The sequence below is a fragment of the Eptatretus burgeri genome, chromosome 8 (genome assembly GCF_056783735.1).
Source record: "Eptatretus burgeri isolate ZD-2024b chromosome 8, Ebu_testis_v1, whole genome shotgun sequence".
Classification (NCBI taxonomy): domain Eukaryota; kingdom Metazoa; phylum Chordata; class Myxini; order Myxiniformes; family Myxinidae; genus Eptatretus; species Eptatretus burgeri.
In genome coordinates this window covers 48,235,064-48,258,638 of record NC_140968.1, presented here as the reverse complement: position 1 = coordinate 48,258,638, position 23,575 = coordinate 48,235,064, and the positions used below count along the sequence as shown (strand labels likewise).

General features: G+C 40.9%; 1 protein-coding gene across 9 annotated transcripts; it reads right to left on the bottom strand.

Moving 5' to 3' along the window:
* Positions 1-490: 490 nt before the first annotated feature.
* On the bottom strand, positions 491-13,618 carry LOC147021692 (sorting nexin-10-like). Of its 9 annotated transcripts, none has more exons than XR_015060888.1 (8): positions 13,223-13,610; positions 11,362-11,474; positions 6,284-6,370; positions 5,989-6,089; positions 4,633-4,731; positions 3,949-4,220; positions 2,389-2,454; positions 491-1,074 (listed from the first exon to the last, which is right to left on the bottom strand). XR_015060888.1 is itself a non-coding variant. In XM_085891947.1 (8 exons), the coding sequence occupies exons 2-7, from the start codon at positions 11,377-11,379 to the stop codon at positions 2,409-2,411; spliced, it is 615 nt and encodes a 204-aa protein (XP_085748073.1). In that variant the 5' UTR covers positions 11,380-11,474; positions 13,223-13,609; the 3' UTR covers positions 491-1,074; positions 2,389-2,408. The 9 variants fall into 9 exon arrangements, 8 of the variants coding, with proteins under 8 accessions (XP_085748073.1, XP_085748071.1, XP_085748075.1 ...); XM_085891947.1 differs by having other exon boundaries at positions 3,957-4,220; positions 13,223-13,609; XM_085891945.1 differs by having other exon boundaries at positions 491-2,454; positions 3,957-4,220; positions 13,481-13,618.
* Between the last annotated feature and the right edge of the window lie 9,957 nt (positions 13,619-23,575).

Sequence of the window (23,575 nt, the reverse complement as noted above, 5' to 3'; positions counted from 1 at the left end):
CTATACTGCGGCCCGCGAGGACTTTCCAAAACACATTTCCATGTAGCAATTTTAAAGGGGTTTACACAATGCCACTGCCGGCCGGCGCCGTCACCTGAAATGCCTTACACAATTCCGCTGCCGGCCACTGCCGCTTACCGCCGGGAGGAATCAAATCAATTTGATTTTACCTTTCGGCATCTTGCGGCAGTATTTAAAATTAATTACACCCCAAACGGAAATTTGTTCAGAATTACAGTGCGTGAACAATCGATCGATCGAATACATATAAAATTTATTAATTAAAAAAACAATACTCCAATAAACCCCAAACGTTGTATCGATTTCTCAATTTTTTCTTCGATTTTTTTTCTGGCTCCCAACACCCTTTGGGGTAGTGAATGTGGCCCGTGGAATCAAAAGGTTTGGGACCACTGAGGTAGGGGGTGGGTGTAGGTAGGGGATGGGTGGGGGGGGCATTCAAAAATTTGTACAAACAAGACACTCACAATTGTCCAAGATATACCTTTTTATTGAACATATACATACAGCAAGTACACATAATTAGTAACATATGCCTTGTTAAACTTTTTTTGCCGTATCTTGGATCATTGAGCATCTCATTTGTAGAACATTTGAAGGCCCAATTAATTAAGCCAATATTTCGTAATCTACATCAATTGGCAATTTGAACAAAAGTTTTTATGGTTTTTTTTGTGTACAAATGTGATAGCAGCTCAAACCTTTAGCTTGGCATTATAAGAGGTCAGAAGTGGAAAGGCATGCCAACACAAAGCTTAATACAGTACGCACAATAAAAATTTAAATAAAAAGGGAATCTGTTTGAGACTGATAAGCTCGAGTTCAAGACAAACGTGACAGCAGCAGAAAATAGATTTCAAAAAGTGCAATTTTTATGTGAAAGAGTACATTATGATATCACCATGGGAGAGTATTCTGCAGTAAGAAGGGAGCTGGGGGTGCACAGATGTTCTGCCCAGCTCATCACTTTCCACATGGATAATATCCCCGTTCAGGTAAAAACGAGTTGGGACGACGAGAAGCCATTTGATTATGGCTTTACGGGAAGCGCAACTGGTGTGGGAAAGATGTAAAAATCTGAAACAAACACTCAAGGGAGCAATCCATAGGCATACCCTTGAGTCTATCAAATGGAAGAGATAGACAGGCAGCCTACAAATATCTCTTCAAACAGCCCATGGAGGCCGCCCCCCCCCACCCCCTACCCAGAGAAATGTAATCTCTCCCCCACTCCCTAAGGGAAGACCGATTTTAAATGAGTCAGCACAAAACAAGCAAGCACTTGGTCGGCATACAGCAAGTGTAAAGTTCGTAAAAACAAAGCAAAACACTGCTGCATGTATTTGAAGCAGCTTGGTTTCCAAACACGCTGCAGATTTAATGACTTATGGCAATAATAACTAGATACAAGAAAAAGTGATGCAGTTTACCTTTGACGATGCTGACAAGTAAATCTGGTTTAAAAATAGGAGGAATATCACCCACCAACAAAGTTGGTGGGCTCTCTTATACAAGCTTGCATCTGGCCTTGCTAATCATTCCTTTTTAACCCTGTCCTCTCGGAACCACACTCTGGTCATACATGTTCAAGAAAACCTCACCTGCTCACCCTCCCAAAGTCGAGGATGGTTGCTCACCAACATCAATTGGTCCCCTTATTCTCAAGATTGTGGAATAGTCTGTGTCCGTTGTTTTTTTCCTCTTTACTTTAATCATTCAAATGCACTGCCCATCATTACCTCATGCACATCCGCAATCTTTTCTACACATCCCGATTTTTTTCCCCCTATTCTGTTGCTGTACGGCATGATTTCAAGTTTTTGTTATTCTCCTTGTCTATGTCCAACCCCATCCCACCTCCCTTTCCAGTAGTTTGTAAATATTCTGCCCTTTGTCGTTTTGCTCTTCCATGAGCCAACAATCTATAGAAGGAAAAAAAAAAAAAAAGGAGACCGAAAACCTTATTCATTTTAAAATTGCAATTTGTATTAATCACCAGAGACCAATTTCAATGTAAAAATTGTGGAAAATTGAAATTGGCAAGTATCTGCCATATCTGAGAGAGAATTGCATTGGAATGCCAAGGGGAAGTGTACACATGGAATATCGTGTGTGTGTGTGTGTGCGCACACGCGCACACACGCACACACACACGAGTACCATAGAAGAAAGTCACATATGTAACAATTAAAAAAGTAAATAAATAATGAAGGTTTCGCTGAAATTTTTTAAAGTGCCTCACTTATTGATTCGCCCTTGCAATACAACTTAACAATTCATTTATTTTACCACAATCATAAATAATTGAAACTACAACAGCATTGCTTTGCCATCATTGGCCATTTAAACATTTAAATTGACTGGCACCTGAGATTTATTTCAACACTTCATTTGCTTTCTCTGTCCTCTTCTTTCTGAACCCAAGAACAAAATCTGAAAAAAATAGAAAAAAAAAAAAAAACAATTCCCTTCCACACTAAAAACAATGAACAAACAGCAAATTATACTTCATTTACATTGCATAATTTACATATTACATGAAGGAAAGCCTGGAGGGGGGGGAGTGGTATAAATGGGGGAAAAAAAACTGATAAAGTGAAGGGAAAGGATGACGATTGAGAAAAGTGTGAGAAAACAGGGATAAATCATTGATGGGGGGGGGGGGGGAATTAAATTTCTCCGAAATAGATTTCGAGCCGAAGTCATACATAAATAGATACTCTTAAGATAAACCAAATGTGTATAGCAAATTAATAAATAAATATATTTTGAGCCAACAAATAATGTAATGGGTGACAAACATCAATAACGGCATCAACTGGTGAAAATGGGGAACTGTTATGCAATATATAAATTCTCAAAACTTGTCACTTCATTGTACAAATCTATTTATCCACTATTCTTCATTTTAAACGAGAAGGGTACTCAGTAAAGTGGATACCTCCACCAGGCTGAACAGTTTATATTTTGCATCTGACTCATAAGCCGGATCCAAACAAAAATCAAATCGGCTTGTTCTTGTCACCGAACCAACTCATCCAGCCAATTTTGTCACGACTCGTCCATAACTTTTTGAGATATCATGTGATACATCGTTTTTGGCCCGATCTCTCAAAAGTGAAGAATCGCTTAAAAATTCTCGTATCTGAATACGCATTCGGATCTTCACCAAAATTGAATAAATTTGTCCTGGTCACACACCCAACTCATCCACAAACTTTCGTCCGAATCCGGCCATGACTGAGATATCCTGCTTATTAACAAAGAAGGGTGAAAACAACCTCCGTCCACCTTAGGTGGCAGATGTAATAAGAAAAACTAGAGTCGATAGAACACATTACCCCACGCAGTCTTGAAAAAAAGGACATGGGAAGGGTCTTTTCAACTCTTGCTTTGTGTTTCCAATCATGATCTACATTTTCTAAGAGCCGCCATTCAGTCCGGATCTCAATATTCCCCTGCTATAGAGCGCAAGCAGCACATTTGATTGGTCGAGATGGTGTGAAATGGCGTAAAGTATTGCCCAAGTACTGCTGAACTGGAGATTTTTGAAAGTGACAATGTTGAAGAATATAATTCAATTGAAACAAAATGAAAGTTTTAAAGGCTGAAGAAGAAAAAAAATTCAGTAGTTTTCGACCATTGATGCATCATCTATTACACCATATTATTAAACACATGAAATTAGTTATTTATGCCCGTTTGTGTCCTTTATGACATCCCAAGCATTTCAGTTTTCTGTTTGGAATGATTTTCAATTTTGTTTTGATTGCCATACAGGCAGACAGAGACAAAGTGAACCAATTGCTTAATCCCGCTTTTCGCTTCACACGGACGGGGTAATTACCAGACAGACAGAGTCAGACAGACCGACCACAGGCAAGCCATAAACTTGTTGCAAACAATCATCAAACCAATAATACTAACATTTTTACCCTTCTGCATCAGGTGTAATGTTCAAAACATCTGCGTGCTCCTCGTCCACCTGCTTTCCCATCAACTCGCCATGAGGCGGCAATTGCTTCATGGTATCCTTCAAAGAAAAGCGCCCATCAGTTTGTGGACCTTTCAAGATGGCATCACGGACCGAGAATGATGTCCGTCCTTGTACACAAGCCTCAATCTCATCCGTGCTAAGTCGGCTCTGCAGAAAGAGATGCAGACGGCTGTCCGAGAGGAAGAAAGCAGTCTTCACAATTCTGGGAATGCAAGCAATAACAATAGTTAAATTTTCCTTGATGCATGTATACAATCCTTTTTTTATATTTAAATAATTTAAAAAAGCACCCACCCATTGCAGGTAAAGTCATTCCTGCTCACCAATGTCCTGGTTTCTGCCAATTCTCAATTCAGGGTTATCTTTTTGATTTTTTAAAATGAGGCTCATGGCAGAGAAAATCCATAAAATATGAAAGGTTTATTGTCTTGCTGCTCAAATAGTTTAGTCTTCCTTTTAAAGAATCATGACATACTCACTGTCAAAATGCCTCTCTTTGCACAATTTGAATGACGTGCAATTATCTCACAGCTGTGTACTTTTAGGAATTTCCAGTGGGGTAAAAGCTACACTGCAGAGCATTTGTTGGTAAGTTCCAAGAAAGTCCACCTTACCGATCAAGGAATTCCTGAAGACCACGCCTCCTCTGCTCCACATCCTCTGGATTGAAACAACTAAAGAAGGGATTTCTTGCTGGCAGGTCTGGAACCTCCCTGTCATGCCCCAATAAAGAAGTCAGAAACTGATACAGACTCAGACCAAAGTTTGATTAAAAACAGATTTAAACATTTATCAAAAAATGTGAATGCAGTGGTGTTAGATAAACAAGAGCATGAATTGGTTTGCAATACATGCACCCTACCGATGTGATATTATAAATAACCTGATGTACATAACATGAAGCAAAACCATGCATGTGACAAAGGTGACACAGTTCATAGCTGGATCGGGATTCAAATTCCGGCTGTGCAGACAGAAGTGAGTGTGCAGAACTGCATGCCGTCCGCTGACACCCTTTAATTATGCTATTCACACAAAAGCAAAAAAATTAAATTTTTTGTGCATAATTTCGGTGTTAGCTCAACTTATCGCACCAGTGAACACATCCTTTCTTTATTTGGCCAGTGTAGAATAGTGCGGCCGGTGCCGAAAATAATAAAAAAAATAACCCCATTTACATACAAGAAGCAAAACATGTGTACGGTTGATATGCATCTATTATGTAAAAGGAACCCTGTATCTGCATGTCTGCATCCGTCTGTCCCTCGATCCGGCAACAATTGTCCTTTAGGGGATATAACTAATCAAGCGCAATCTGCAAACAGTATGATATATTTGAGTAAGGTGAGGATAGATGGGCCGGTTTCAATCTATCTATATATTACTAAAACTCTCATCTTGTATGTGTATGTGTATGTGTGTGTATGTATATATATATATATATATATATATATATATATATATATATATATATATATATATATATATATATATATATATGATCCCGAAATACAGCCAAAACGTTACAGGATAGCGCAAAAATTTTAGGGCCACCTTACTCACCATTCACCTGTGGTGTGCAGTATCAAGTTTCGTACAAATCGGGCAACGAAAAAAATTATTAAAAAAAAAATCAATTCCCGATTCAGTCAAGTACTCTTCGGAAGTATTTGATCAATGCAAACAACCTCAGCAGTATAGGTCACTGGAGCTATCTTTTTTTTTTCTTGAAATGATTTTTTTCCCATCAACCGCTGTCACAATGGGAACCTAACGGCTTCACGGGTCGTCTAGTTTGCATTGAAAATAAAAACTCTTCCCCATTAATCTTCTTCTGCACTTATTAATCGTGAGTCTCATTCAATTCCATTTCTCATATCGATTGTATTCAGAAAACACTTGCTATATTCAATATGTTCTTCGCAACATTTCCATTTTATGTGAAATTCCAAAAGGGAGTTGAACCTTACATTTCAGCAGCACTTTTTTCAAGCCACCTTCGCAGCCAGACAAACTCACGAAAACGCCGTTGAACACAAGAGGATTTCAGGGAGAAACTTATGCTATTCGTCTGGAAAAAAAAAGAAGAAGAAAAAAAAGAAGAAGAAGAAAAAAAAACATTTAGCATTGATTGCATTTTTGAAGATCTGTTCACCACTGTTACAGGCTGATTTTTTTTTTATTTTATTTTTTGGTATTATTCTTAAAACATTGCCATAGACTAGAATTACTTTGTAGGAATAAAGACGGAAAAGAACCACTTACATGTACAAATATCTCATAATCCACATAGGGGTGCCAAGTGGTCTTGCACTGAATCTTCAGACATCTGACACGAACCTCAATAAACTCCTGAGAAGTTAAACCACAAAACATCATGACGACAGCATGCAACTTTTCAGAAATCACCAACAGCATAAAGAAAGGATCTCAAAAGCTTTGCCTCCAATAACAGCAAAATGGAAAATCAATTAAAAATAAAGATGACAATTACTTTATTTGATCAATCTGAAATTTTTCACGATATAGTATCTTTATCTGAAAAAACAAACAAACAAATGCTGTGACATGGCAAAATCGGCTTTCCCAATTTTCCCAGTAATATGATGGAGGCAGGAAATCTCACCTGTAATCGCCTGCAAAATGTGATGTCATTTTGCGTTTGTGGCTCAAGTTATTAGTTAGAATCACATTTTACGTGTGAAATAAATAATAGAATCACATTTATATTGTGATTCTACATGACACGTATCACATGATGGCTTTGACTATAGAGAAAAAGAAAAAGAAAAAGAAAAAACCACCTGCAGTGTTCAGTTGAAGTCGAAGATGTACAATTCACACATCGAAAAATAAATTATTTAAAATAAAATTGAAAAAAAACCCACCAAAATATAGGACGATGGTGCCTCAGGACAAAGGTAAGAAACAAATTTAACAAAATGGTAAAGAATCATGCAGCCCATGACAGTCTTCACTCACAGATGCGAAGCTAAAAGCGAGATTAAGCAATTGCTTCATATCCGTCCATCATATCAGTTTATGATCGTGGAGCAACTTATTTGAATTCAATATCATGTTTTGAACATGAATATGAAGACGGATTTGTCGTTTCTTTTCCATACTTTGGCTCAGAATTTGTCCCAACCGCACATGCTTAGAGGAGCGAGAGATTTTTAAGCGGTGTAGCCGCTTCAATATTTGGTATGTCCTTCATTCCGCCTGTCAAAAAAATTGAAGCAATGCAGATGCTGAATTGACACAATGCGGAGATCTAGCTGCCTAGCATCACGAGAAGGAAATACCAAACTGCACTGTTTCCTTCAGACACAGGTGCAATATTTTTTTTTTATTTTATTCTGTCTGCCAGTCTGGCCATCAAACAAAATTGAAAATCATTCCAAACGGGAAACTTGCTGTTTTTAAGGACGTCATAAAGGACACAAGCAACAGGCAAGAAGAGCTAATGAACATGTTAAATTGGGTGATGTAATAGACACCTTGGGGAAAATGGCAGTAAACCCTGAATTTTTGGGGGGTATTGATACGCCTTTAAACCTCTATTTGAATTGAATATAGACTTGAACACAAAATCACCTTCATCATACTTCAAAGAACCATGCAATACATCGATATACAGCATTAGAGGACGTGGCCTGAAAGTCCCTTTACCCCTACTAACCTCAAATGCTACACAAGATGTCCAAGAGGACTTGACAACAAATTTAGTGGTGCAAGAATGATAGGGCACATCTAGATACAATGACCGATAAAATATTGTGAGTACCTGCACAAACAATTTTTATTGCAATAGATTTTGCGGTGGTAAACTCTATGACTGGTGTTGGCTGAATGGTTAGAGTGGTGGGCTCGGGATCCTAGAATCCTGAGTTCAAATCCCCCTTGGCTGTTGAATTAATACCAGGTGGGGTTGACTCTACCTGTCATCCTTCCGAGGTCGGCAAAATGAGTGCCAGCTTGCTGGTATCCTGTGTCGGAGTGGCGACCTGCCCAAGATTGTGCCCAATAGCCAAGGAGACTGCTTCGGCAGCACCAACGCTCTGCACAGAGTATGGTCCCAATGAATGGATGGATGGTAAACTCTGATTTTTCTTTATGATTTTTTTGTTGTTGTTTTCTTTCTTTACCTCTGCCACCAAAAGTGGATGGAGGTTATTCTTTCACCTGTCTGTCTGTGCATAGGATATCTCAAAAAATAGTGGACGGATTTAGACAAAACTTGGTGGAAAGGTTGGGTGTGTGACAACGAAGAATCGATTAGATTTTGGTGAAGATACAGCGATGGATGAGTTTTTTATATATATATTTTTTTCATGATTCTTCACAATTGAGAGATTGAGGAAAAAATGATAAAAAGCATATTTCGAAAAGTTGTGGACAGATGACAAAACTAGGTGGATGAATTGGTTAGGTGACAAGAACAAACAGATTTGATTTTGGTTCAGGTTCGGATCCAAATCCAGCCGATCAGTGGGATACAAAACGTAAACTGTTCAGCCTGGTGGAGGTATGCTCTCTCCCGAGTGTAGGTCTAGTTCTGCATGCTGTTGCGATACCTGGACCTCAACAAACCGTTTCCATTTCAAATGCCAAAATCAATACCATGTAAATGGTAGGATAAGTTGAAGTACCTTCTCTTTGATGACCCCCATCCTAAAGGCGCTGTCACACCTTGACGATTTAGCCAGCAATGGCAACGTATAAAAATGTATGCAAAACGTTGGCGTACGCTGAAATTTTGATGGTTTTTATTTTTTATTTTTTATTTTTTTTTTTTAAGTTTTGGTCGTATTCATAACATATTAGTAACGGGCACAGAACGTTTCGTTGTCTTATAGATAACTTATACCAACGAAAGCTTAGTCTGTTGTCGGCGTTCACAACCTATGCCCAACGATAGTTTAACTTGGGCATAGCGCGCTGCACATATCGCCGATGAACTTGTGGCGTAGCCTGTTAAAAACCTTCCGCACGCCGATTTAAATCATAACCGCCTGAGAATTGGAAGTGTCAACCATGCAGTCACACCTTGACGATTTAGCCAGCGTATGCCGACCTATGAAAAATTTGCCGAACCAAGCTGGCACACGTCAAATACGTTATGGGTAAGTTGTGTATACGTTAAGAGCACGCTGAAAAACGATGAGGGATGCCGTCATATTTCGTGGTATGTCTCGTACGTCATGAAATTTCAAGCATGCTGAAAATTTTACGACGTACTCGCGGTATGGCTCACACGTTCCGCTGCGCTGGGAATAAGTTGTAGGCACGATATGCGATCATTGACACAAGTTCCTTGCAAGTTACTCATAAGTCTAAACACGTCGAGGTAATGTTAAGCATGCCCAAAACTTATTTTCTCCGTCAAGGCACATTTTCTTTTTTTTCTCCTTGGCTCGGTGAAGGCACGTGACGAAATATCTGAAGTTGTTGTTGTTGTTTTTTTTGTTTGTTTGTTTGTTTTTTTAGTCTATCACGAATTTTAAAATATATTCAGACATTTGCTTTTAAGTTTCGACATCGACATGACAATATCCTCAAACAGAAAATATTCACAGAGGAGGAACTAAGAATAAGACATGAGCAAACTGAAGAGGCAATCGGACGTGACGTAACGGCACGTGACGAAATATCGGAAGTTATTGTTGTTGTTTTTTTTTTTTAAAAAACGCTGCCAATACGCCATTATACGGTAGCTGTAAATTAGAAACACGTTCAGCAAGTTCTGTGGTCGTCCGGAAGACGTCAATCAAATACGTCTACATAAGTCAATATGCGTTGGAAGTACATTACACATAGGTTCAAAGCACGTTACTCATAGGTTAGAAATAAGTTTTGGGTACGCTAAGCATTACCTCGACGTGTTTCGATTTATGAGTAACTTACAAGTAACGTGCCTCGACGTGTGTCAACGATCACATAACGTGCCTCGACGTGTGTCAACGATCGTGTCACGTGCCTACAACACGTTACTCATAGGTTATAAATAAGTTTCGGGTACGCTAATCATTACCTCGACGTGTTTCGACTTATGAGTAACTTACAAGTAACGTGTGTCAACGATCGCATAACGTGCCGACAACTTATGGCCAGCGTTGCGGAACGTGCGAGTCATAGACTGGCATACGTCGTAAAATTTCAAGCATGCTAAAATTTGAGGACAACCGCAAAGTACAACAATGAAAGCCAGCGTACTACGACGTATGGCAGTGTTTTTCAGCGTGCTCTTAACGTATACAAAACTTACCCATAACGTATTCGACGTGTGCCAGCGTTTGACAAATTTTTCATAAGTCGGCATACGCTGGCTAAATCATCAAGGTGTGACTGCCTTAACCTACAGGGGTTATAAACCAAATCAACAGCACAGTTGCCCTTATTAGCAATGATGTGACGAGAAGCCACTGTATATTGGAAGAGGAAGAGTATTGTTTTTTATTTCCCAAAATTGCTTTTAGCAGTTTTCTGATGGCAAAGTGGTCAGGCCTGTAAACAAATTCCACTTTTGAGTACTTGGGTTATCACATTTGGTAGGAACATATTGGCAATGGTAAATTTCCAAAAGATGTTAACAGCTCCAATGCTCAGAATTTCTCCATCCTTAGGTTTGGAGATGCCGATGTGACGTCAGCAAAGACTCCCTTTTCATTTAATTTTTTACAAAAAGCAAAAAGCAAAATAACAAGTCTGGAGACGGTGATGGTTCACGAGCAATGTACATGGTTCGCCTTTTTTATTTTTTGACCTTCGAGGAGACGCCAAGGGCAAACTGGTGGGAATCGGGAAAAACGTAAATGATGAAAGTTGTAGTACTCGAAGAGCACTACTTGCATACCAACTTTCATTCGAAACAGTTGAAAACGCTGGGAGCTCGATGCCTAATTTATTGATTTTTTTGACATTTTCTAAGTCGTGACCATGTGACGAAAATGAAAAATCGAGCTCCGTGGGGCTATGCGGGTGCCAGTGGGCTAGCCAAATACCGAAACCCCGTCCAGATTCGACAAACCCCTCGGAGAAGATGTAACTTGAAATTGGCTACCCCCTAAAAACACGTTTTTTGGGCGTGGCTCTGCCCATAATGGGGGCAGCATGCCCATTCTCCGGAAAACACAACTAGATCATGATACAAACCTACCACCCAAATTTTATCAAGATCGGATCAAAACCCACGGAGCTATGCTCGGGACAGACACACAGACAGACACACCCATAACGAATATCGTGGCGACTTACTGACTCGTGAACAAATAATAATAATCATCATCATCATCATCACATCAATCAAGTCAGCAATCAAGACTCAATTATTGAATACTTACTTTCACAAAAGCATCCATATTTCTTCATTGGCAGAAATGTTAAAAAAAAAACTTCTTTCCTGAAGAAATGCAAGAGGATTACAAAGAAGAACAGCAAGGCTTCATCTCCAGTGCTAAGAAACAGAAATGGAAGGGTTTAGAATGCAGAGCATGAAAATAATCAAGATGTAATGTTTTTAAAGGATAAATGATTGAGAGTGGGGAAGGGTGTATGAGGGTGAGGGTGAGGGTGGGGGTGAGGGTGAGCAATTGAATTTTAAAAAGCACAAAGTGGTAAAAACAGCTTATGTATAAAGTTTTAGAGTTTAGACACTTTGATCGGTTAACCTAAACATAAATAACCTTTATATAAATGTCAAATAAATCAATTTATCACCAGACATTATCAACTTGTTTTTTTTTTGTTTTTGTTTTTTTAAAAAGACACAGGCAACACGACTCGGTACAGATAAGCACATATCCATTAAAAGCTCTGTTAAAAGCATCTTAAAAACAATGGGTTTTAAAAAGTTTTTATTGCATATGTAAACTTGAAGGTCATGAAGAGTGAAAATACAGAACAGGAATAAGAGTGGAGGAGGCGAGGAAAAACACATCAACACTAACAGAGGGGACACGTGGAGGAGAAATAGGACCACGTGTCCTGAAGCTCACCTGGATCAAAAGCAAGACACACTCAAACATCCCCCTCCCCTGCAGAATCCCCTTAAAACCTGGATTTCATTTATTTATTTAAATGTTGTGAACAAAGACTCACTCACCTACCGACGCTGCTCGATCGCATAAGCTCACCGGATTAAAGTCCAGTAATAGCGAACGCAGTGAGCTTCATACTTAACACGTGCACGTGAGAGAATAGGAAACAACAACAACAACAAAATAGCCCTGGCTATTTGGAATCCGTGTCGTTAGCTATGACTTTTTGCTTCCGGTTGTTGTTAAACACGATTGAGTTTTATTTCTATCTTGTGAATATTACTTAACGTGTGCACATGAGAGAATAGGAAACAACAAAAAACAACACAATACCCTGGCAATTGTGAATCCGTGTCGTTGGCTATGACCATTTTGCATCCGTTTTTTTTTTGTTTTTTTTGTTTCCGGTTTTTGTCATGGGGAATGATGCATGCCGGGATATCATGACCGGAAGTGCTTATTTATTTACTCAATTATTTTTTTCCCAAAGTTAATTTTATACTTCCGAAAGCGATTTTTTTTCACGACAGGAAGTGTTTATTTTGTATTTAACATTACCGGGAGTGATTTTGAAACTCTTTCCGGAACTTTTAATTTCTTTTATTCTTGACTAGAAGTGATCGTTTATTTATTTATTCAATTATTTTTTCCCAAAGTTAATTTTAATAAAGATATCTCCCGCATCATCAAAAAATATTTTTTAATCGTGATTTACATTATTTGCTCGCTGATCTCAAATCCAGGCCGAAGTAACCGGAAATTGCGTCAAAATCATCAGCTGTGCGGCGCTTACACGTACCACGGTATCGTTGGCAAGTATACAGCTGTGAACAAGTTTTATGTAAAGTCAGAAGCGAATGTAAGAAGAATTCTACGTTCGCTTCTCGGCTTTGCCTATTCCATATTAATTGGCAAGAGAAAGAGTGAGAGAAGGGGGGAGGTGTGGAAGGAGCACATGTGCTGACAAAGCGGTCTACACTGAACGGATGGCTTGGAAAGCGATAGCAAGCCGCTTGTTAACGGAACACACCCCTGACCTGTGCGGCTGGGCCCAATAAAGGATGGCATGCTTGTAGTACTACAGTATCACTGCAGTCACGTGACAAAAGGACAAAAAAAACAATTCATTGTGACGTAGTCTCATTACTTCAACAATCGAACTCACCTCAGATACTAATAACACCACGTCGAATCACGATGTAACATATCCGTCACAAACGAACCATTTTGACGTCATAATGTCAATTGTGATAGATACAAAACTCACTTCATGCAGAGGATCGATTTAACGAGCTCATGTTGACGAACCGTTAATCGGGATTCAAAATCAAACCGGTGAATCAAAGACGTTTCCGAGAAATCGAATTTTTATCCTTCAGAAGATCATTCCTGAGGAGTTCGTTAAACACTTTGGCCGAAATACCTAAATAAGTTCTTCACGAACGTTGTTATCGCTTTAAAACGGATAAACGATCACCAAACCGCCACCAGCGAGTTCACCGTCATCCTTCCTTCACCGACTGTAACAGTGATCAACCGGAACCGGAAACACGTCATTCACTCCCGGAAATGACGACACGTGACCCTCCAATCACGCTTCGTGACGCTATTTTCGCCGTGGAGGACGATTGATTGAATCTATATATCTATATATATATATATATATATATATATATATATATATATATATATATATATATATATATATATATATATATATATATATATATATATATATATACACATACACATATATACATACATACATATTAGACATGCAATTAAAAAAACGAAATCCAATCAGGTATATAATATGTACAGTATCGGCCGTAAGCATCACTTCATTCAACAACAAGCTCGATCATGTTTGGTCTCAATTTCGATTCCAGAGCACGTCCTCAGCGCACGTGCAGTTAAACGTTAATGTCGAAGTGTGGACTGGGATACGACAGATAAGAGCAGAGGGGAGGGGAAGAGGATGGGGAGGGGAGGAGGATGGGGGAGGGGAAGAGGATGGGGAGGGGAGGAGGATGGGGGAGGGGAGGAGGATGGGGGAGGGGAGGAGGATGGGGGAGGGGAAGAGGATGGGGGAGGGGAAGAGGATGGGGAGGGGAGGAGGATGGGGGAGGGGAAGAGGATGGGGGAGGGGAGGAGGATGGGGGAGGGGAAGTGGATGGGGAGGGGAAGTGGATGGGGAGAGGAGGGGAAGTGGATGGGGAGGGGAGGAGGATGGGGAGGGGAGGAGGATGGGGGAGGGGGGGAGGAGGGGGAGAGGAGGAGGATGGGGAGAGGAGGGGGATGGGGAGGGGAGGAGGATGGGGAGAGGAGGAGGATGGGGAGAGGAGGAGGATGGGGAGAGGAAGTGGATGGGGAGGGGAAGTGGATGGGGAGAGGAGGGGGATGGGGAGGGGAGGAGGATGGGGAGAGGAGGAGGATGGGGAGAGGAGGAGGATGGGGAGAGGAAGTGGATGGGGAGGGGAAGTGGATGGGGAGGGGAAGTGGATGGGGAGGGGAAGAGGATGGGGAGGGGAGGAGGATGGGGAGGGGAGGAGGATGGGGGAGGGAAGTGGATGGGGAGGGGAGGAGGATGGGGAGGGGAAGTGGATGGGGAGGGGAAGTGGATGGGGAGGGGAAGAGGATGGGGAGGGGAGGAGGATGGGGAGGGGAAGTGGATGGGGAGGGGAAGTGGATGGGGAGGGGAAGTGGACCGACTTTCCCGAACACTGATATGACATTGCAAACCTCAAGCAAAATATGAAATAATATATGAGACATACGTTGATGTGGTTAAACGTTAAATATATCACAAAGTTTCAAAATTCAAGTGTTTCGAGAAAATAAAAAAGCAGCTGTAGTACACATCTGAATTTGGTGAAGTACGTACGTTATCAATACACCTCAATAAAACAATTCGTGCTTTGTCCAACCAACACATAATCAACTAGACCGGGCACTCGGTAGAGCGCATACCTTCGCCGCCGCAACTTTTTTCCGGGCACATTTGAAAAACGTCATTTTAAAATGTCCATGACGTCACAACCGTCAGTCCGATTGACGTCAAATTTGGTGTGTAACCTCCTTGAAGGCAGTCCAACAAAATGGAATGATAAACACTGGAAAATTAAAAAGTTGAAAAATGACGTCATCTTTTTACGTCATTTTGACGCACTTCCGGGGACGTCACGTCCAATCGGGGACTACCATTCTGAAAGCTCGTAGTTCACTGAACGTTTTAACGTTGGTTTCATGTCAATAGCTCTATTAGATCTGAAGCTATGCCTACAAGTATATTTTGACCTTGAGTGTGACCTTGACTTTGACTACAGAGTTCATTGGCAAAACCTGACCATCAATAAACAGATATTTTGGTACTGATCCTAATGTCTGGATTTGGGAGACTTTGCTTTCTAAATTATAGAGATATTTGAATGTAAAATATCAGGACATTTTAGCCACAATTGAAAAACGTCATGTTCAAACGTCAATGACGTCATAACGGTCAGTCCGATTGAAGTCAAATTTGGTGTGTGACGTCCTTAATGTAAGTCCTACAAAACGGTATGATCAAAACTGATGAGATCGAAAATTGAAAATTTACGTCATCTTGTGACGTCATTTAGATGCACTTCCGATGACGTTACGTCAAATCCGACATTACATATCTGAAAGGTATCTCATCATGGAACAATATGGCGGTGGTTGTATGTCGATAGCTGTATTATGAAGGAAGTTATGCTCAAAAGAGTGTTTTTGACCTTTTCATGACCTTGACCTTGACCTTTGACCCGATCGCTCCCAAAATCTAATCAAATCGTCGTTGGATACTCACGAATCATCCCACCAAATTTCATGCAATTCAGTTTAGTACTTTCTGAGTTATGCGAATAACAAACAAACACACATATTCACAAATAAATAAATACACAGCGACCAAAACATAACCTTTCGCAGAATGCGAAGGTAACAAGAAGGGCACTCATTGGAACACATACATCCGCCATGTAATGCCTGATCCATGAGAACATATTGGGCCCAATACATTTTTGAAATATCATGCTATACAGTACTATAGCGTTTTTGACCAAATCTCTCAATGGAAAATAATCACTTTAAAAATTTAATAAATCTCGTATTCGTATTCAGATCTTCACCAAAATCTAATGAATTAGTCCTTGGCACACACCCAACCTGTGCACCAAGTTTCATCCGAATCCGTCCACAACTTTTTGAGATATCCTGTACACAAACAAACAGACAAATAGACAGAAATGGGTGAAAACATAACTTCCTTCAAGGCCCTGTCACACCTTGACGATTTAGCCAGCGTATGCCGACCTATGAAAAATTTGTCTAAAACGCTGGCATACGTCGAATACGTTATGTATACGTTAAGATCACGCTGAAGCACGCTGGCATACGTCGTAGAATGCCGAGCTCGTCGACAAATTTTAACATGCTCAAAATTTTTCGACATATGCCAGCGTATGACTCACAAGTTCCACATATGCTGGCCATAAGTTGTAGGCACGTTACACGATCATTGGCACACGTTACTTGTAAGTTACTCATAAGTCGAAACACGTCGAGGTAATGTTTAACGTACCCGAAACTTATTTCTAACCTTTGAGTAACGTGTTGTAGGCAAGTTACGCGATCGTTGAGACACGTTGACACACGTTACTTGTAAGTTACTCATAAGTCGAAACACGTCGAGGTAATGTTTATCGAACCCGAAACTTATTTCTAACCTATGAGTAACGTGCTTTGAACCAATGTGTAACGTATCTCCAACTTCAATGCATATTGACGTATGTAGACGTATTTTTTTTTTTCTTCGGCATGACGATAATGTTGACACTTTGATTTCTAATGCGGTTATGATTCAAATCGTTGAGCGGCAGCCTATTAATTATATTATCTTATAACCGCACTAGAAATAGAAGCGTCAACATCACCATCATGCCGAAGAAAAACAAACAAACAAACAAAAAAACCATGGAGTCTGGAACACTGACAGGTTCCTCCTGTGTGAAGCACATTTTTATATAACAATTCCCCTAAACGCTGCCAATACGCCATTATACGGTAGCTGCAAGTTAGAAACACGTCTACATACGTCAATATGCATTGGAGATACGTTACTCATAGGTTGAAAGCACGTTACTCATAGGTTGGAAATAAGTTTCGGGTATGCTAAACATTACCTCGACGTGTTTCGACTTATGAGTAACTTACAAGTAACGTGTGTCGACGTGTGTCAACAATCGCGTGACGTGCCTACAACTTAGGGTCAGCATATGCGGAACGTGTGCGTTATACGATGGCATACGTCGAAAAATTTTGAGCATGCTTCAAATTTGTCGACGTGCTCGGCGTACTCCGACGTATGCCAGCGTGCTTCAGCGTGCTCTTAACGTATACAAAACTTACCCATGACGTATTTGACGTGTGCCAGCATATTCGGCAAATTTTTCATACGTCGGGATACGCTGGCTAAAACCTCAAGGTGTGACAGGGCCTTTACTCTCGTTGTTGTTCTTCATCTTCTTCTTGTGGACTTTTTTGTTTCACAGCCTACAGTTTTCATCGAAACTTCCTGAAACTTGGCATGTATATATGTAAAAATACCCTGCACAGACAGTCACCATCTCCGATTTTGAAAATTGATCCGAGAAAAAACGTTATGATGTCAAAATATCTTTGCTTATGGAAATCGCCGAAAAAATTATCTCCGAAACTAGGCAAGCTTTTTGAATTCTGTTTGCGGGAATCGAACAGTGCATTAGCAGAGATGAATTACCGCACATATGATACGTAATTATGACGTCATATCAATTTTTATGACGTCATTCCCATTTTTTGACATTTTTTGTTTCACAACCCAGAGTTTTCATCGGATCTTCGTGAAACTTGCCATGTATATGCAGAAAGCCCACGCGCAGGCAGTAACCATCTCCGATTTTGGGATTTCTTCCTGGAAAAAAGTTGACGTCATAATATCGCCGCTAATGGAAATCGCCTATACCATTATCTCCGAAACTAGGCAAGCTGTTTGAATCTTGTTTGCGGGAATCAAGCCGGGCATTAGCACAGATAATTTATCTGTAACCTGGGTGCACTGGTCAGGCTCTGCACTTGTGCGGGATGCTCCCCTGCCATCTCTCCTACTTTGCGAGCTCCAAGCGCCAATTCTTTCCTCTTGACTCTCCTCAGTCCTGAGTGCAGCTGTGCGTGCTGACAAACACTCCTTTTAAGTGCAGCTTCACTGATCCACTCTCCTCAGGTCCTTCCCGACGCCACTCTGGTGTCTGAGTGTAGCTGGTTTATATAGCCATGACTCCCCAGCCTCCTGGCGTGAGGCTCCTCCTACCCCCTCTATCTCAGGAGGGTCACACGCATGCTCCCGCCATGTCATTGGAATGTGTGGGGTTCACACACAAAGAACAGCCAAGTTCAATCAGAACGTATGGGAGTTGCACACATCGACACACCATGTTCCTGCAGAATGTGTGGCGAAGGCGAGAAATGACAATGGGGATTTATTAACTTTCAATTATGGAGGAACAAATCAGACATGGGGGCTAGAGTGACAAGGTTCCTGGACATCCAATTCTGTTCATTGCTAATTCGGGTTATAAAACACTTATGCTTATATTGACTTTATTATTTAATAATAAATGAATAATTAACCCTCATTAACACTTCATTTTCATCACAATATTCAGCAGAATCTGGATAATAAGCGTATACTTGAATATAAGCGCATATGGAAAATAAGTGCAAATGTGGGGGGAGTGAGGAAAGCATTGTTTGCTTTGCTGGGAATTATGCTGTAGGGACGCAAAATACACCAGAATACCGAGATAGCTGTTTATTGATGAGTAATGATAAGGAGGATCCAAGTAAGACGACTATGAAATATGTAATTATCCATGCCAAAATGCCCTTTCACTTTTATGAGCAGAAGAAAGGGAGGACAGAGAGTTTGGGGTTCGTTTGGGGGGAGAAAGCAGAGATGGGACAGAGTTGGGAGGGGGAGGTTGAGGAATTGGTGGGGGGGAAGGGTTGAGGACTTTTTGGGGGGGGCGGGGGAGGAGTTGAGGAGCTGTAGTGAGGTGGGGTTTCAGGAGTTGCGGTGAACAGGGTCTTTGAAGTCTAGGAGTGGCGAGGGGATTGAAGCTTTTGGGTTGGAAGGGGGAGATTGAGGACTTGGGGGTTGTGAGGGTGAGGTTGAGGAGTTGGGGTTTGGGAGGAGGGCTTGATAACTTGAAGTTTGTGGTTAAGGGGGTGGGGGGTGGGATTGAAGTCAAATTGCATGGAAGTTCAGCAGGCACCACCAAGTTAACTAACCAAGTTAACTGATCAAACCGTTACACCTACTTTAACGACCCCATTTATTCCCACCTCATTGTGGAGTCAGCTGGGTAACATGTTTTTCATCCAAGGCTTTCACGAGCCAGGTGGCCGGGCTTGCCATTCGACTGAAGGAGGCAGGAATTTGTCATTTGTTCAGGGTGCTCGGAGTAACTCACCAACGATTTACAAAAGGTACCGTGGGATGATGTTTCACTCACATTTATCAACGGCCAGTGCAGGCAGACGATTCCTCAAGCTCAACGTCCATTCGATGGAAGGTGAACACATCGATGCATCCATCGGCATGCCTATGTGAAACACTAGGATGACAATTTATAACTGTGTTGCGATTTGAACCCAGGCGAGATAGCTCAAAGGTTATCGTGATCATACCTCAAAGCTATCATGTGAGCTCAATCGTTTTGGTTACTAATTTGTGCAAATATTGACGCCATTGACGTTATCAAGACCAATGTGCTTATTCTCAAGGCCCAGTGAATCACACGTCTGCTTGCAAGCTGTCTGTACAGAACAAGCTCGAATGAGCTAAGATCCTCGTCTTCTTAATGATGACGTCATAAAAAACGAATATGACGTCATTGTGGTGTATCAGGTTTGCGAGAAATTATCTGTGCTAATGCCCGGCTTGATTCCCACAAACAAGATTCAAACAGCTTGCCTAGTTTCGGAGATAATGGTGTAGGCGATTTCCATTAGCGGCGATATTATGACGTCAACTTTTTTTTCCAGGAAGAAATCCCAAAATCGGAGATGGTTACTGCCTGCACGTGGGCTTTCTGCATATACATGGCAAGTTTCACGAAGATCCGATGAAAACTCTGGGTTGTGAAACAAAAAGTCGAAAAATAGGAATGATGTCATAAAAATTGATATTACGTCATAGTGATGTATCATGTGTACGGTAATTCATCTCTGCTAATGCCCTGTTCGATTCCCGCAAACAGAATTCAAAACGCTTGCCGAGTTTTGGAGATAATTTTTTAGGCGATTTCCATTAGCGGAGATATTTTGATGTCATAACTTTTTTTTCTCGGAGGAATTTTCAAAATCGGAGATTGTTACTATCTGCGCAGGGTATTTTTACATATATACGCCAAGTTTCAGGAAGTTTCGATGAAAACTGTAGGCTGTGAAACAAACAAAAAATGTCAAAAAATAGGAATGACGTTTGGAAACGCAAAGCCAGAAATTTTGAATTTGAATGGGAATTCATGGAACAACAATTAAATTACATTAAACCAGACTTCTTCCACCTTCATTTACACCTCGTAACCCACAACTTCCAAGTGAAAAACAACATTGTACAAATTTCAGAAAATTCATTAAAAACGCAAAGCTAGTATATCTTGGTTGGATTAGTGTCCACCTCCCTGAGATAAGACTTGGTGGAAGCAACTTTGACAGCAATTACAGCTGTGAGTCTGTTCATATAGGGCTTTACCGACTTTGCCCACCTTGAATGGGCAATATTTGCCCTTTCTTCTGCACAAAACTGTTCAAGCTCAGTCAATTTGCATGGGGAGCGTTGATGGACAGCAATCTTCAAGTCATGCCACAGGTTTTCGATTGGATTTAGGTCAGGGCTCTGAGTGGGCCACTCAAGGACATTTATATTTTTGTTCCTTAGCCACTCCATTGTAGATTTGCCTGTGTGCTTCGGATCATCATGCTGAAAAATGAACTTCCATCCCAATTTCAGTTTTCTTGAAGAGGGCAGGTTTTCCTCTTGGATTTTCTGTATTTTGCTCCATCCATTTTCCCTTCCATCCTAACAATTGCCCCATTCCCTGCTGATGAGAACTGCCCCCACAGCACGATGCTACCACCACCATGCTTCACAGTGGGGATGGTGTTCTTTGTGTGATGTGCTGTGTTGGGTTGACACCAAACGTAACGTTTTGCATTTCGGCCAAAATTTCCATCTTGGTTTCGTCAGATCACAAAACTTTTTGCCACATGGCTTCAGAATCTCCAGTGTTTTTTTGCATTCCTCAAACAGGACTCAACGTGGGCCTTTTTGAGTAATGGCTTCCTTCTTATCACCCTTCCATGCAGGTCAGACTTGCGGAGTGCTTGGGATATTGTTAAATGCAAACAAGACTTTTCTGGCAACTGAGGCATCTTTGCCATAAAGGCATCTCACCCATGCAAAGTTGTTGTTGGCCACTTGGCGGCCTCTCTGATGAGTCTCCTGCTTGGTCATCCAGTTTGGAGGGACGACCTGATCTAGGCAGGGTCTTGGTGGTTCCATACACCTTCCACTTCTTGATTGTGCTCCAAGGGATATTCAAGGCTTTTGAAATATTTTTATTCCCATCCTCTGATCTGTGCCTTTCCACAACTTTAACCCGGACGTCTTTTGAAAACTCCTTTATATCATAATTGAGTCTTTGCTGTGAAATGCACTACCTACAGTCGTGGCCAAAAATATTGGCACCCTTGCACTTTTTTTTAAAATAATGCACCATTTCTTCCAAAAAATTGTTTAAATTAAAAAATATTTTGGTATCCACATTTGCATTTCTTCAGCTTAGAGTGGAACAAAACAAACCAAAAAAAAAACTACAAAATCTTAGCTAATTCCACACAGAAATCCTAAAATGACCCAAACATTATTATTGGCACCTTTTAGAAGTTGTTACAAATAATTAGATTTCAAGCAGGTGATTCTCCTTTACTTTGTAATTTAACTCACCTATAGTTAGTTCCAGGTGCCTACAATACAAAAATCACTCATTCAACCAGCTTAAAAGGAGAAAAAGGAGTCATTCTGCTGTTTTGTGTCACTGTGTGCACCAGAATGAGTGTGGAGAAACGAAAGAAAACCAAAGAATTGTTTGAGGAGGTCACACACAAGATTGTAGCCAAGCATGGACAATCTCAAGGCTACAAGTCCATCTCCAGAGACCTTGATGTTCCTGTGTCCACCGTACACAATGTTATCAGGAAGTTTAAGGCCCACGGCATTGTAGCCAACCTCCCTTGACGTGGCCGCAAGAGAAAACTTGATCGAAGATTGCAGGGAAGGATTGTTCAAATGGTGGAGAAAGCACCTCGATCAACTGCCAAACAGATTCAAGCTGCCCTTCAGCCACGAGGTACGACAGTTTAAACTCGCTCCATCCATCACCAACTCAATGAAAGGGGGTTCTATGGTAGGAGACCCAGAAGGACTCCACTCGAGAGTGAGAGTGAGAGTGAGAGTGAGAGAGACATAAGAAAACCAGACTGGAGTTTGACAAAACACATCTGAACAAGTCAAAATCTTTCTGGGAGAATGTACTGTGGGCAGATGAGATAAAATTTGAGCTTTTTGGTGAAGCACATCATCTCCATGTTTACAGAAAACAAAATTTAAACCTTCAAAGAAAAGAACACCTTCCCTACAGTCAAACATGGAGGAGGTTCAGTGATGTTTTGAGGTTGCTGTGCTGCTGTGAATGTGTGCATGGCATCATGAAATCAGGAGATTACCAAGACATTTTGGAGCACAATGTTCAACCCAGTGTCAGAAAGATTGGTTTTCGTCGAAGGTCATAGGTCTTGCAGCAGGACAATGACCCCACACTTCAAAAAGCACCCAGGAATGGTTCAAGACAAAACGTTAGACTGTTCTGAAGTGACCAGCAATGAGTCCAGATCTAAATCCCATTGAAAACATTGGGAAATCTGAAAATAGCAGTTGGGAGAAGGCACCGTTCATATCTGGGAGAACTGGAGCAGTTTACACAAGAAGAGTGGGCCAAACTGCCAGTGGAGAGGTGCAGGAAGCTCATGCATGGCTCTCGCAACCACTTGACTGCAGATATTTTGTCCAAATTCATGTGTCCAAATATTAACTCGAGGGTGTCAATAATTTTGTCAATGCCATTTTTTTGTATTTTCTGATTTAAAAGGATATATTGTTGCAGTTCTCAGAACCGCATGCATACAACAGATAGGTGTCCCAAGACAGTTATTCCATTATTATACGTGTAGATAGTCCCCTTCCTTTTGTTTAGCGGGACAAGAAGGGAGTGCGTTGTGATGATCTCATAGCTGGGTCTGCTTAAATCATTTTCTTCTTCATTTCTTCCCTACTCTTCTTTTCGTCTGATTATTCCTGAGGTAAATCAGTGCATGTGGCGCCGCGGTGAGGAAA

Bases quoted from the DNA above. Each gene is read 5' to 3' on its own strand.
- LOC147021692 (XM_085891945.1), bottom strand. The intron at 6,090-6,283 runs GTAAGTGGTTCT...TTTTTTTTCCAG, and splicing joins ATTATGAGATATTTGTACAT to ACGAATAGCATAAGTTTCTC. The intron at 2,455-3,956 runs GTAAAAATGTTA...TATTTTTTTCAG, and splicing joins ATTACACCTGATGCAGAAGG to ATTTTGTTCTTGGGTTCAGA.